The 14,383-nt window shown below is 53.0% G+C and overlaps 7 protein-coding genes across 7 annotated transcripts; 3 read left to right on the top strand and 4 right to left on the bottom strand.

Moving 5' to 3' along the window:
• Nucleotides 1-27: 27 nt before the first annotated feature.
• Nucleotides 28-539, top strand: RPB10 (DNA-directed RNA polymerase II subunit L; the record flags this gene model as incomplete). Its single annotated transcript, XM_049338308.1, has 4 exons — nt 28-63; nt 114-172; nt 294-380; nt 488-539. 4 exons carry the CDS (start codon nt 28-30, stop codon nt 537-539), a joined length of 234 nt encoding a protein of 77 aa, XP_049204193.1.
• A 260-nt stretch (nt 540-799) lies between these two features.
• J4E93_000346 (uncharacterized protein) lies at nt 800-2,565 on the bottom strand (the record flags this gene model as incomplete). The annotated part of the gene is made up of 3 exons (XM_049338307.1): nt 800-2,339; nt 2,401-2,440; nt 2,502-2,565. The coding sequence occupies 3 exons, from the start codon at nt 2,563-2,565 to the stop codon at nt 800-802; spliced, it is 1,644 nt and encodes a 547-aa protein (XP_049204192.1).
• Nucleotides 2,566-3,890: 1,325 nt separating this feature from the next.
• J4E93_000345 (uncharacterized protein) lies at nt 3,891-5,831 on the top strand (the record flags this gene model as incomplete). The annotated part of the gene is made up of 3 exons (XM_049338306.1): nt 3,891-3,969; nt 4,021-4,152; nt 4,201-5,831. 3 exons carry the CDS (start codon nt 3,891-3,893, stop codon nt 5,829-5,831), a joined length of 1,842 nt encoding a protein of 613 aa, XP_049204191.1.
• A 2,396-nt stretch (nt 5,832-8,227) lies between these two features.
• J4E93_000344 (uncharacterized protein) lies at nt 8,228-9,788 on the bottom strand (the record flags this gene model as incomplete). The annotated part of the gene is made up of 3 exons (XM_049338305.1): nt 8,228-8,248; nt 8,303-9,748; nt 9,780-9,788. The coding sequence occupies 3 exons, from the start codon at nt 9,786-9,788 to the stop codon at nt 8,228-8,230; spliced, it is 1,476 nt and encodes a 491-aa protein (XP_049204190.1).
• Nucleotides 9,789-10,980: 1,192 nt separating this feature from the next.
• On the bottom strand, nt 10,981-11,940 carry J4E93_000343 (uncharacterized protein; the record flags this gene model as incomplete). Its single annotated transcript, XM_049338304.1, has 5 exons — nt 10,981-11,060; nt 11,141-11,204; nt 11,253-11,614; nt 11,667-11,801; nt 11,847-11,940. 5 exons carry the CDS (start codon nt 11,938-11,940, stop codon nt 10,981-10,983), a joined length of 735 nt encoding a protein of 244 aa, XP_049204189.1.
• A 337-nt stretch (nt 11,941-12,277) lies between these two features.
• On the top strand, nt 12,278-12,901 carry J4E93_000342 (uncharacterized protein; the record flags this gene model as incomplete). The annotated part of the gene is made up of 2 exons (XM_049338303.1): nt 12,278-12,298; nt 12,398-12,901. The coding sequence occupies 2 exons, from the start codon at nt 12,278-12,280 to the stop codon at nt 12,899-12,901; spliced, it is 525 nt and encodes a 174-aa protein (XP_049204188.1).
• A 373-nt stretch (nt 12,902-13,274) lies between these two features.
• J4E93_000341 (uncharacterized protein) lies at nt 13,275-14,279 on the bottom strand (the record flags this gene model as incomplete). Its single annotated transcript, XM_049338302.1, has 3 exons — nt 13,275-13,399; nt 13,452-14,092; nt 14,143-14,279. The coding sequence occupies 3 exons, from the start codon at nt 14,277-14,279 to the stop codon at nt 13,275-13,277; spliced, it is 903 nt and encodes a 300-aa protein (XP_049204187.1).
• Nucleotides 14,280-14,383: the final 104 nt, after the last annotated feature.

Here is a 14,383-nt window from a genome sequence, read left to right as displayed (position 1 = left end):
TCACACCGAAACTCCGGAAACCCCAAGATGATTGTTCCTATCCGTTGCTTTTCTTGCGGAAAGGTAATAGGCATACTCTCCAGCTCATGCGCGCACCCACTCACAATGCTCAGGTCACCGGCGACCTATGGGAGAAGTACATGACCATCCTTAGCGAAGGCAAGGAAGAAGCGTAAGAAGCCTTTCCGCGATTGTCTTTGCGCGCGCGCCTGCCCTCTAGCCAGACCCGACCACCTTTGCTACTCCCAGTCTTATACAGCAGCAAGACCCTCACTAATACGTCTTTCATCCAGTGAGGCCCTCGACGAGATCGGTCTTCAACGCTACTGCTGCCGCCGCATGATTCTCACCCACGTCGATCTGATCGAAAAGCTCCTCAAGTACGTGCCCGCTGCCGATACCAACAAGGTGTTGCGTCGCCAGAAGGAAGAGGAGGAGAGGCGATTGCGGTGATTACGTCCCGGACAGGGGCTGACACTTATCACAGGTACAACGCCAGCGAACGAGAACAAGCCCGCGCCGCTCGCGGCGGACGATAGTCAAAGGACGATACGAACAAACAATCTGGAGTTTGGGAACGACATACTTTATCATGGCAAGGCGTTATTCGGGCGAAAGCATATTGGGTTGCACTAGATCTCATTTCACCCACAATCTGGAGGTTTGTGAGATCAGGCAGTGCTTGAGTATAGTAAGAGCCGCGGGCCCGTACTGGAATTTGGTCGACGCGTAGGCATATGTACAAAACGCGCAGTCTCAACATCTACCACTCGGACTGATAACAGAGTTCCACTTCTGATCACACCTCACATTCCTTACCCTCACTGCTCCAGTGCTCCTCCACCCACTCGGTCATAATATCTGTAAAGCTCTTCTCGTTGTCAAACGCCTCAGTATCCTCCAGCCCTCTTTTGGCGCCCAGGTACTCGAGCGCCAGCAATATCCATTTCTCAATGAACTGATTATACATGAGATCAATAGTCTCTGGCTCCACGTCTGTCTCTGATTGATCAAAGCCGACAGCTGACTGAATACAGTTCGGAACGTTGTAGAAAGCGATGGGCTCGTGGATCGTATCGTCGCCGTCTGCCCCAGCATCGTCCTTGGTGGTGTAACCTGGGAACGGTTGTGGCCCATCGATGCCATGGAGAGGTGCCTGGCCTTCGGGGAGTTTAGCGAAGGCGAAGTCAGATGTAAGCATATGTGGTCGAGACCGCGCTGCCGAAACCTCTGGTGGCTGCAGGAATGCATTGCTCTCCATCATGGCCAACATAATGGGTCCCTCGTTGTTTAGCAATTTGAGGACCTGACTAGCGGCCTTGTAAGGTACATCTTTGATGTATCGGATACCACTGGTGAACGGCGAGACCAGGAACTTTGTGTCCTTGGTGAAAGCTCCCTTGAAGATGTCAAAGCGGATAGCGCCAGTGTTGGTAATCACAAATGCCTTCTTTCCACTCTGGATGCGATCAGACTTCTCAATAGTCTGCGGCAGCAGCTGCTCCTCGATCCAGGTAAAGATACTCTCGTTGTGCGGGTATGGGCGACGGCTGATCCAAAGATCTTGTGGAGCACAGCCGTATACTTTGCCCAGCCCAAGAGACGCTCTGGCATCACTAATTGCCTTGGAAACCTTCTTACCTTGATCGGTCGCGAATCCTTTAGCGTCCTTTCCGCTGTGGTAACGCAGCGAATAAAGATTGTTGTCAATGTATCGACGGGAGAAGGTGAGCTTTGGACTCTGAGCCAAAGGCGTTGCGTCTTTGGTACCGCCAGTACTGAGACCGTCAATAGACATAAAGCCGAGCGTCTCCATATATCGCCCACTCTCAAGAGCGACAGCTTTGTTATCAAAGATCTTGTAGTCGCGGATGTGGCTATGACCTCCGAAGAACTGGATGGGCGTATCCCAATGCATCGACCGTATAGTAGAGAACAAAAGCGCATATTCTTCGGAACGGATGTCAACATGGCCAAAGACGATGATCAAGTCGATGTCCTGGCTCTTGAGCGCTTCCTGGAACCACTCCTCGTGCACTGTGTCCTCAACCCTCTGAACGACAGTGTTGTTTGCGTTGCCCGTGAAATCGAATAGGAATCCGAAGGCCAGGATGCGTATACCTTGGTTTTTAGTAGTGAATCTTTTGAAGCGGGGTGCGAGTGGCTCCCGCTTCCCAGTCTCGGGGTTGTAGATGTCTAGATTGGAGGCCAAGTAGTTTCCTTTGAAGTCTGGAACCGTGTGGAAGTATTCGCCCTCGGCAGTGTTTGCTTTGTACAACTCATGATTGCCTGAGCATATCAGATCGATGTTCTGTTCTTTGGCGATCTCGTAGGTAAACCTAGATGTTGGTGTGCGAAGTCAGTACTCATCTCACATGCATTTTGAGAAAGATTACTAACTTTCCACGAGGCTTTGAGGAGTCGTAGATGGCGTTTCCTTCTACAGGGAGAAACGTGAAGTTAGTATAAATATCATATGCATCTTGTACACCCAAACTCACCAACACGGTCTCCGGTATCGATAAGCAGCAAGTCCGAGCCATCAGCATCTGCTTTCTCACGCATGTGTTTTGCAAAAGAGACATAGTCGCCCCAATCAGAAGAGAAAGACGCCTCTTGGAGATGGCCGCCCCACCACCCATGCACATCGGTAGTATGCAGGAAGTTGAGCTGTGCCCACGGTAGGTCGCGCAGAGGAGCTGCTTTAGGATGCGGAGCTTCAGGTTGCACACAGGATGTCGCTTTGAGAAGGGAAAAAAGAACAAAGGATTTGTGAAACATGGTGAAAGACACGGTGCGTTACTACGCGTCCCCGTCACAAGGCGAGGTTGTCTCAAGCGACCATGTAGGTACCCGCGATGCTTGAACGTGGTCTGATAACGACCTTGAAAATGACAAAGGTCGAGATGGAACGCGTAGGAGCAGGAGGCGAAGCAGCAAAGTGGTTGCAGCGGTGATGAACAGGTGATGTTAGATGTTGCGGCCAGTAGGTCGATAGCCAGCCACTCGGGCCCGCTTTTAGCCTAGTCGTAGCACCAAAAGGTAAGGCATGATGCATCCGCCGCCCGCGACGACGCCAGCAAGCTGCAAAAAAGTGCAAAAAGATAATGTCAGCGGTGGGATTCGAACCCACGCAGGTTGCCCTATGAGAAACCTCATGAGAGTGCGTCTTCCGGAGAAGACAAGCTTTCGCTTGAGTCACACGCCATAACCACTATCGGATGTTAGATGAGAAGATGTCAGGAGTTGGAAGAAATGCTTACCTCGGCCACGCTGACTGATTCGATGACAAATTTCCAGCGTAGAAATAATATATCGCAGAATCTTCTTTGAGCTCTAGCTGCATGCTGTGGGGTGGCCTACATCCCCTTGTCTTGATGTGTGTAAGCTCAGCAACCATTTTCGTGTAGCATGAACCAGACCCATTCTCGATATCCACACTCTGTAGATTACATAAGAACAACGTATGTGTGAGCGGTACAGCTTCTCGGTCAGCCGTGGTTCACAAAACGGCCATGAGTGAAGGTCGCTGATACCGAGGATCGACATAGTGACTTGCTGAAAATAGGAGACAGAGCAGCAAAAGGCTTGCAGTGTGACGAGACAGGTGATAATAAATGTTACGAACGAGAGTCGGACGGTTAGGCAGTCGATGGTAGCCGGGCTGCCTAGGTAGCCAATCAGGCAGTGACGTACGCGGTGAATGGTTGACGGGCCGTGGCTGCAGCGAGCTGGTCCATGTGAAGTCTAGCGCCAGCCTTGCTAAATGCAGTTCAACATTTTTCTATGTACACGACAACACCAGCCACCTCACAACAACTTCCAATCCAAACACTTTTACGCGCATCAACCTTCGTTCGTGTCGCCAACTCTCGTTTGTGTCGCGCGCAATGGCTAGAGCTTCCCGTTCTGCGAGCGCAAAGCCCGCTGAGAAGAAAGACGCCAAAGATGTCAAGGTGAACGGCACCCGTACGTCACGTCCACCCACAGTAGCCATGCTATCGCTGACAAACGTCGCAGTCCCACGAAGAGGCGCGAAGAAAGCCGAAGACGCGCCTGTCGCCAACGGCATAGCTGAGGAAGCTGAGGAAGCTGAGGACGTCGAGATGGCCGACGAAGACACCGAAGAAGCCGAGGCAGCTCCACCAAAGCGTAAGCTCAACGCGTCCGAAACGAGGTCAACCGCTAAGAAGACAGCAGCTGCTGGACGCAGTCGCGCAAAGAAGACAGAGACTCCTGCACCTGAACCCGCGGCCGCGCCTAAGAAGACGACCAAGCGCAAGAAGGACGATGAAAGCGAACCGGAGGTCGAAGACGCGCCTGCGCCCGCCGTGAAGAAGCCCAAGGTAGCGAAAGCTGCCCCCAAGGCTGCCCCGAAAGCAGCAGCGAAAGCCGCCCCGAAAGCCGCGTCAAAGACCGCAACGCCAGAGCCCGAAGCCGCGAAGGTCGATCCGGCTCTGATCCCGAACCCCAAGGGCCCGCGCCGCAACAAGGGCAAGAAGACTGAGATCAACGAGATCCGCTACACGGAACCTCTGAAGGTTTTTGTCTTTGGTGAAGGCTCTTCTGGCGAGCTCGGCTTCGGCGCCACAAGCAAGGCCATCGACGTGAAGCGGCCGCGCTACAACGAGCCTCTGTCAAACTTGAACGTTGTCAAGATTGCTACTGGCGGCATGCACGTTGTCGCACTCACAAAAGACAACAAAATCCTGACATGGGGTGTCAACGACAACAATGCCCTTGGACGCGACACGTCGAACGCACCCGTCAAGATGCGTGATCTAGACGCGGACGATTCCGACTCCGACTCTGAGGATGAGACCGGCGGCTTGAACGACGCTGAGGCCACACCAACACCCGTACCATCCGAGTTCTTCCCTGAAGACACCACCTTCGTCGACGTCGCTGCCGGCGATAGCTGCTCTTTTGCACTCACTACTGAGGGCGCGGTCTATGGATGGGGCACATTCCGAAAGAACGAAGGTATCATGGGTTTCGAACGCGACAATCATACAGCGCCTCGACCCGTCTACATCGACAGCATAAAGAAGGTCATTCAGCTCGTGTGTGGTACCAACCACGTCTACGCCCTGGACAAGGACCACCACGTATATGCTTGGGGTAACGGCCAGCAAAACCAGCTTGGACGCCGTGTCACTGAGCGTAATCTCATCCAAGGTTTACAGCCCAACAAGATTGGTTTCCACGACGCTTCCATCAAGAAGCACAGCCAACGCATAACACACATCGCATCCGGAGACTACCACGGTCTTGCCATCGCAGAAGATGGGCACGTCTGGGGCTGGGGTGCGAACAACTACTGCGAGACTGGTTACACCAAGAATGCTGGTGCAGATGATGCTAGCGTTCTCCAACCCAAGATCATACACAGTTTGGAAGGCAAGGGCGTCCAATCATTGGCAGGAGGCTCGCATCACAACTTAGCCATCACCAAGGATGGACAGGTGCTAGTCTGGGGTCGCTGCGACGGCTCACAGACTGGTCTTCCTCCGTCCCAGCTTGATGCAGAGACGGATGAGCACAAGGTTCTCAAGAACAACGGCAAGGCCAAGATCGTCGTGCAGCCGACACCGCTTCCCGACCTCAAGAACATTGTCGCTGGTGCATGCGGTCCTGATCACTCCATCGTCGTTGACAAGGACGGCAAGGCTTACTCATGGGGTTTCTCGGTTAACTTCCAAACGGGTCAGGGTACCGACGACGACATTGAGGTCCCTACCTTGATTGACAACACCGCTGTACGTGAGACGAAGCTTACATGGGCTGGTTGCGGTGGTCAATACAGTATCCTGGCAAGCAAGAAGGAGTAGGCTGTCCAGCCTTCATCTCAGCTTGACGCTGGGAATATCGATGGTGGCAACTCTTCATCAGGATGCTCTCCATTTTTTCACATTTAGTTGTTGTGTTTCACTTTTGGGACATTCAGACCAGCATTCACGGCGTTCTAGTCTTTCACGGGTCGTTTTGGGATAGCGAATATCTGATTCTGCACACGGGGTTATCCAACGTATTCATTGCGCGGCTGAGGGTTAGGCCTTGGAAAACGACATGGCTATAGTAGAAGGCGTAGATTGGGAGGGAGGCTCAGCCGTGCTTGTGAATAACTTGTAATAGTACGATGCCATGCTATCTTTAAAGACAACTACTTGTACAAATATGCGGTGATGTCTCGTATCTCAGAAACCTTGCGCAGACATATTGTGCCATGAGACGAAAGACGTAGGGATGGATCATGATGGACTGGTGAAAGACAGACCCTTACATAAGCAACCGATGACGCTCGACCCTTCTTAGCCAAAAAACATCATCACCAATGTCGAAAGCGCATCAGTAGCAACCCCGCGACAGCCCACTTATACGATCGCAAACTCCTCCGTACGCCCCCCGCAGACAAATACCAAAATATTCGAGACTGACGGATTGCGCAGCGTCTCACCCGCCTCCGCAACGATGCCACCCAAGCAGATGACAGGCAAGGGCCGTACCCTCAACGAGCCCAGCTTTGCGTCCAGCACCATCTCAGCTTTTACGAGCAAGGACAACAGGAGTATTGTTACTGCCGCGGGAATGTTCGCTGTAAGCCACCCTGGGTTGTCGAAAATATCAGACGAAGGATAGAGCACGATACAGAAGGAAAACAGAGACAAGGGCAAATGCTAATGACCGCGTGTAGATTGGCGTAACCTTTTTGCACAGCAGCTGGGCCGAGATCCTACTTCCCGCGTAAACTCGAATCGATCTCATACAAGGAGACAATGCGCCAGCGCCAGGCGAACGAGTTAGGCGGAAATGCGAGTAGCCATCGCAGGACAACGAACGATTCTCGACGCCATGTACAAAGAAGCAAACTCTGGTTTGAGGAAGAGCATTGAAAACGAAGGCGTTCAGGCACGAAAGCACACCTACCGGTAGTGTGAAACTATATCCCCAAAGTCTTCTCTAAAAACGGTCTTATAACGATCTTGTAACATTATGTATAACAATGACGAGAACACGCTCACACACGCTGTCATTTCTTTTGTCATTGCAGTGCTTTCAATTAGACTTTTGGCAGTTCGTCTCACCACCTCATATCTTTCGCCATCAGTCATCGCAGTACGTCACTGCTCTCTCCATACAAAGATCCAAAACACCATGCGCGTCACCCGCATCAACGCGTATGAAGGTTCTGTAACCCACACAACTGGAACATACCAAGCACTGTCTTGCTGTCACAGAAATGCTTATCAAAATAGACTTTTCGGATTCAACCGCGTCGTTTTCGTCTTTTCTTCCTTCTTCCTTTTCACGTCTTCCGAGACGCAGTCTCAGCTTGGCTCGAGTTTCACGTCGCCTTGTTGAGCTATCTCTCAGCTTCATTTACGAGCACTAACGTTATTGGCGAGAATACGCGCGTCGGCTGCTGAGTTTGACATAACGGTGTGTGACGTCCTTTCTTTTGCACGATGGCGAGATCGGAGACGCGGATTTGCCAATTGCCGTCCGGATTTCCCGCGGGTTTGTCACGAGCTGTTTCGGGCGCGTAATCGGACGTATCGGAAGCACACGCGTGGCGTACGCACATACGCCGTGATGAACAAGTTGGTGGACGGTATCGTTTGGCTATCGTGAAGTGTGCCTTGGCGCTCATGAGCTGTCTGTTGTCATTGCACGCGCCAGTCGGTTCGCCGAGACAGGCTGTGGGTTTATTGGCAAGTTGCAACAACAATGGTGATTCGTACTCGGTAGATTACTTTCATACGGCACGGTGGCGTCAAGGACTAGTTGGTCTGCGGCGCAGCGAAAGTAACTTGAATGGTAGTCCAAGACCTGGTTGTTGGTACTTCCACGCGCTGGTGGCGCATGCAGAAGGCCTTATCGCGTGGTAGCTGTCTACTGCAGGTACTCCGCGTACCAATGCACGTATTTGCACGATATCACATTGCGGCGGAAACACTTGTCGGTGGAAGTTCTTCATTCGTAAGGTTCGATTACGCCTTTCATACATGCAAAGCCGACTCTAATAGCGGATCAACAGTCCGGCTGTGAAAAAGAGTGTACAGGTGTTTATGCATGCTGGCAAAAACCAGCAATTATGCTCGCTACAAATACAGCAAGATCGAGCGCTATCAAAGCAAGGACGCCGAAGCAATCAATATGCGTTCGCGAGGATGAAAGGAAATGTAATGTGGATCGTAATAATGCGTGATGCTGGGGTATCTCTAGTCTATACTTCTCTAACCCAAACCTGATCAAGGAGTTAGCACGTAGTCTTCAAGGAGAAAGTGAACGAAGAACTTACCTCCATCTTGGCCATATCGCTGCCTTCCTTCCTTGCAACACTCTTCGCCGTCTGGATGGCCATGTCAAGATCGTCCTGGTCGGCCATGGTGATCATGTCGCCATCGTCTTTGAACTCCACCTTGAACTTGTTTCGTACACCGAACTTTTCCCGAATCTGTTGCCAGAATTCAGTGATTAACTGATCCGAACTGATAAAGACGTAACGTGTGTCGCTAGAGTGGACCTTCACTCTGACTTTGCTGCCTGCACCGCGGTTGCTACCACCAGATCTGGCGGAGCGGGCGGGGGATCGTCTCCTAGATTTTGTGCGAGACATCATTTCAAACTCGGCGTCATCGAGATCACTGCCGTCGTAGTCGTCTTCGTCTTCTTCCTCAATGTAAGCCGGTCGCCTGCTCTGTTTTGAGCGAGCGTATGCCCCGCGACTGCCACGAGAAGGCGGGTAGGGGTCGTTGTCGTAGTAGTCGTCAATGATATCATCGTCAGACCCACGGCGACGTGGCCTGTAGTCACGGTCTCGCTGGTCTCGCTGATCCCGCTGATCCCGCTGATCGCGTTGCCCTCGGTCTCGCATTGACTCTGAACGACTTGGTGGTGGTCGTTCAGATGCGGAGCGCTGTGTTGGCTGGCGACGAGGCGGCTCGGTGTTGCTTTGCTGATCAAAGGCAGCTCGTCCAAGGTTCAGAGGCTGGGGCTTAGGGCCACCGCCTCGTACGGATTGCGCGCGGCTCATGGGAGCATCGGCGGCAGGTCTCCGCTCTCCGCCAGATCTCCTGTCGCCAGACCTCCTGTCTGCTTCCGGTGGCGGTGTGGGTGGGAACATGTTACGGTTCATTGGTGGTTCTGACTGCTGGCGTGCTCTGCTCTGAAGTTCTGGCTTGACAAGGTTGGTCGCCGCGTATGAGATCTTATCCTCAGTTCTGTCATCTTTTGCGGCCTGGCCTCCCTTCTTGATTTCGGCGCCAGCGAAGCCAGTAAAGGCATTGGCCCGGTCTGAAGCAGCAACCAGGCGGGCTTTTCCAAGATAGTCCTTTGTCTTCAAGTTCTTAACCTTGGCTTCGTTGGGACGGTAGACAATGCCGACGGGAATGGAGAAGACGGTGTAGCCTTCTGCTTCCTCCCGAATAGCCTCGTCGATCACATCATGGTCGGGTACCACCTTCTCCTTGGCTGCGAAAGACAGATCCTGTAGACCGGCGTCTCTTTGCTGGAGGTAGATGTAGCAAAGACCGCGGTTGAAGAGCACCTCGCAGGAGTATAGCTTGAACTTGAGACCCAATTGTTCGTAATCGATGTTGTTGTTTCCGCGTAGGTAGAGGAGTGTGTCGTTGAAGTTGGCGAGGGCTTCCTCGAAGTCGCCCATGAGGAAGTTTGACACACCCTGCTGGAAGTATGCCACGGCGAGGTACTGGTCCAGACGCACAGCGCGCTGGTAGCAGTCGACCTGTGTAGCCATCAGCACGTGCTCCTACTACTGGAGCCATTGCCCAACTTACCGCCTTCTCATGCTCGCCGAGTGTGGCATGGATTACGCCGCAGTTGAACAGAATCTTGGACGTATCGGAGATTGTGTCAAAGACCTTCAATGCGACGTCGAACTCATTGTTGTCGTAGCTGGCGAGGGCTGCCACCCAGGTTTCGATTTCCTACCCCACCTATTAGCAATTGAACTCGGAAGGAGCGGCGACGCGCGGGAGGAAGGAGCGCACCTGCTTCAGAGACATGACGAGTGATCTTCACTTGTTACCCGGCAGTATGGTGTCGTCAAGCCTCAAGGTAGTGCCTCTCCGAGCACTCGACCGTTGGACGAGGGGTCGTGTTCCTTCTCACGCGCAAACTTCCGGATGTGCTCGTCTCAATTCCACCAGATTACAGAGTAGCCGCCGGGGCTTGTGGTATGCGCGACGTGGTGAATTAGTGTCCGGTAGGTGGTGTGTCGCTATTAAGGTGTCGAGGTACACCAAGATGCGGTGGGTTGCGCGGGGGAGTTAACGATCGTACAGGTGTGGGAATTAAGGCACAGTTGGGAAACCGGGAGAGAGAGGAGGAGGTTTCGAGGGCAATGCTCGGAAGAGACAGGGACACGGTGGGAATTTGGCGGGCGGTTGCAGGAGGGCTACCGGTGGGGAGACCAATTCTGAGGTCCAGCGCGTTTGAGAGACAAGCCTTGGCCGACACGGTACCCGGCACCGTGATTGGATCCCTGCACCGTGAAGCCCGAGAGCCACAGCGCTACGCGCCTGTCCAAGACGCCTCAACCCGGCCGACTCGAGCATGACACCACCGTCCTGCGATGCTCCGAGAGCCTAGCGATTCTCCCAAGCGCCTCCGTAGTCCTCATCGCCTCGCTTCGTGAGGCTCACTGCCAGCAACCCACCGCGGCGCACATCGGACTGCTGGGCCCTTGCGATCATCGAGTGATGGCGTTTGAGGTCTGTAACGTGCAAATCCTCCGACTGAGACAGCCACGTGACGCAGCCTCTGCGCAGCCACTCATCCTGCCGCCTGGCGTTTTCAGGCATGAACGCATGACGATTCCAGGCCTCGCAAAGTCCGTGTTCGCGCAGTCTTAGTTTCGGCCTAGATTTCAAGGTGCAAGCCTTATCTCTCGTCACCAAACCAACACGGCATTTCGACGGCACTTTATTACTTGGTCTATCTTGGTGTCTCTTGAACTCATAGCATACCGCGATCGCGCTGTTCTTCCCTCTCCTGCCAGACCGTCTTGCCAGAACATGAACACACCGTCTTGTCGTCTGTATAACCGTTAGCACATACGCACGCGAAGAGTACCACACGCCATGCGCAGAACACGTGGGGTACCAAGAGCACTCACTGTCCCAAACACCAGCGCTACGTGCGATGACACCCACTAGCGTATCCGGATCGTTCTTGTCAAACTGTGCAAGGTCAGAGTAGATCTCAGATCAACTAGCGGTTTCGCATACCTTGCCGTCTTGCTCTCGCGCAACCACGATGCTACGTCCGATCATCTCCCAGATGTGGATGGGCTTGTCCAGGAACACAGATCCGACTCCACCCTTTCCTACCTGAACGGTTCCAAAGATGCCCCGACACGGCTTGTCTTCCTTTTTGGCCTTGACATACTCCCAGATGGCGCCGGTAGATTCTGGTCCGTCGGATATGTCGCCAGATTCGCGAACTGTAGCCTGGTACGTTCCAGGCGACAATCCCCTTATGCTCAGATCGATGATAGTCATACTCGGAGCTACTTCAACCATGCGTACTAACCCTCGAACTTTGTTCTCTACATTAGGTGCGTGCGATTCTAAGATGCATACTGCGGCGCCTGTTCGGACGTTAGAATCGAGGACATGCCGGCTCTTCAAGATGGAGCATACTGTCTGATCTTCCAGATCCTCTTAGAATTGCATCACGGCCAGTTGCTTGAATAGCTTCAACAATGGCCGAGGGCGCTGCTGTACCCTCGACAGATACCAGCTGATCTTTAAGGTTGGCAGTGATTTTGTTGACACCTACATGCTGTTAGAAGCCGGATGACGTGCGCCGGGATCACGTACCACTCAATTGCTGGAGGGAGCCTTCGATGTCGTTGATGCACGACTGGCAGGTCATAGGCACCGCGAAGATGGTTTCAAACGATGGAACAGTCATGTTGAAAATTGTGAATTTGAGTGTAATGTTGTTTGAAACTCTGTGCTATTGGTAGAATGGTCAAGTTGTGAGCATGCCACTTCGGCCTTTGGGACGCTTTGAAATCGAGGCCCCACCTAACCATGGTGTGGCGCAGGGCGGCGGGCGCCCGTCCCCGGGCCATATTTTATCGCCAATCCACGCTGGATCCCAGGCTTGGCATCAACTTCCATTCACGCCGACAAGCCAACGCCGCTCGTAGCTTCGCCAGCATCTCTCGAGGGAGAACCCCCGACTCCAGATCAATTTCGACGTCCGACTACAGTTGGCCTACTAGGCCATTGACTTCACAGCCGCCATGTCGCAAGTCATAGGAAAGGTGTGTATTCTGTCGGACCTCCGCATCTCAGAACTCCATGATCGCAGCCAAGGTTACCATCGCCAGACGTGCTATTTCTGGGGCTAATATGTTATATAGACGCGTCTGGCCTACGCCCGCTCATGGCACCATCTCGACATCGGCTCCGACCCACGCGCGCTCGGCCGCGTCGCCTCCGCTATAGCCCTGACCCTCATGGGAAAACACAAGCCCATCTTCGACCCTTCGACTGACTGCGGTGACTACGTTGTAGCCACGAACTGCTCACAATTGCACACCACCGGCAAGAAGCGCTTCCAGAAACTCTACCGCACACACACGACTCGTCCGGGCTCCCTCAAAGAACTCTCCATGGACAGGATGATCGCCAAGTGGGGAGGGGGAGAGGTTTTGAGGAAGGCGGTCAGCGGCATGTTGCCCAAGAACAGGTTACGGAAGGACAGGCTGGCGAGGTTGAAGACGTTCGAGGGGAGAGCGCACCCTTACAAGGAGAATATCCTAAAGGTTGGAAACGGCGGTGGACAGAGTATAGTGGAGCACGATGAGGTCAAGAAGACGTTTGCAGAGGTCAAGGCACAGAATGCGGAGGCACCAGTATCATGACGAGGGGTGGTCAAAGAGGGCAAGAGAAGATATACCATAGCATCAGGGTGCGTGTATAAGACATGTAAATCTATATAATTGCACTTGAGCCAAGTTTCATATTCTACGGCCACATGGACTTGGTATTGGGTTTGACACCGTCTCGATAAGTTCAGGCGATCTCGGGTTTGTCACATCATATGCGGTGAAAGTGAGTAAAGCGGTTGCATTCGCTCTACTCGTAAGATGATATACTACTCTCGCTCGTCCCCAACGAACAAAAAGAAATGGTGGTATAATGTTCTACTCTCCTTTGACAATCTCTCCAGAACTCGCTCGATGACCCAAAGAAATGTACAAGAAACCAATGTGCGACGGCATGATGCTACTGCATCTATAACTTCGACTTGGTACCCTTGCGAGTAACAGTGCAGAAAATCAGACCGTTGGGGTCAGATTGAGGAGCAAAGACAGTGGCATCTTTGCCTGTGTTCTTGATGCCCTTGTGCCACGAGAGATCTAGGACCATGTTAGCGAATGAATGCAAGAGGAGACAATTGGTCCCACGTACCGACTTCAAAGTAGTGCTTGTTGGGCAGTGCATAGTCCACAGCATCCACCTGAGGAACAGCGGCCAAGATCAGGTCGCACATCTTGTACATAGTTGCTTGCACACTGGCGCTATCATCCTCGGCGAAGACCTTCATGGTGATATCCCTTGCCGCGGTCCAGGCACTGTTGAAATCTACGGCCTTGGCCTCATCCAAGTTCTTGAACAGCTTCCATTGCCAGCCAGCTTCGACCTCTGTACTCAAAATGCGGTCCCATGTCTCGGGCAGACGCGTGTATTCGTCACGGTGGAAGCCATGGAATGCTGACCCTGTGCTTTTCAGAACAAGGAGCTTCTCAATCTTGGAGCGGATAGAGACACCCTCGTTCTCGCGTGTCACGGATTCGACCACACGAGTCTCTTCACCGTCGCGGAAGAACGAGTGTGGGTGTGCTTTTCCGTCGATAGTCATGCGCGTCCATCGGTGCTGGATGATCTTGACGTGCGCGGCGTGAATGTGAGGGTATGTCTTGACGAAGTGGTCGCCAATGATGGCAGCGAATTGCTCGGGCGGATCGATAGGGTTTTGTTTTGCGAGTATGTAGGTTGTTTGCTTCTGCGTGTCGGTCGCGACTATGACAGAGTTGTCTGCTTTGGTGTAGCTGGAGGTCGTTAACACAGGGTATGCTAGAGTCTTGATGGAGAAGCGTACGAAGTCTCAATGTCTCCCTCGAGTAGGACGCAGACTGTTTGCTCAACGACGGTGTGGATACCAGTATTGGGGTCCTTGTCGACCTTGTAGAGACGGACGTTGTCCTTGCCGTAGCGCGCGTGACTGAGCTGAGACATTGCGAGCGAAGCTGTGCAGATTAGGATGATAGCCTGGAATACTTCAGATAAGGGCGCGAGGTGTATGTAATGAGGCGAGGGTCAGTTGGAAGCTGAAGGTGAGT

Source organism: Alternaria ventricosa (genome assembly GCF_023758065.1).
Source record: "Alternaria ventricosa strain BMP 2768 chromosome Unknown scaffold_1, whole genome shotgun sequence".
NCBI lineage: Eukaryota > Fungi > Ascomycota > Dothideomycetes > Pleosporales > Pleosporaceae > Alternaria > Alternaria ventricosa.
Note: the sequence above shows the minus strand (reverse complement) of the source record. Positions and strands in the feature narration are given on the sequence as shown.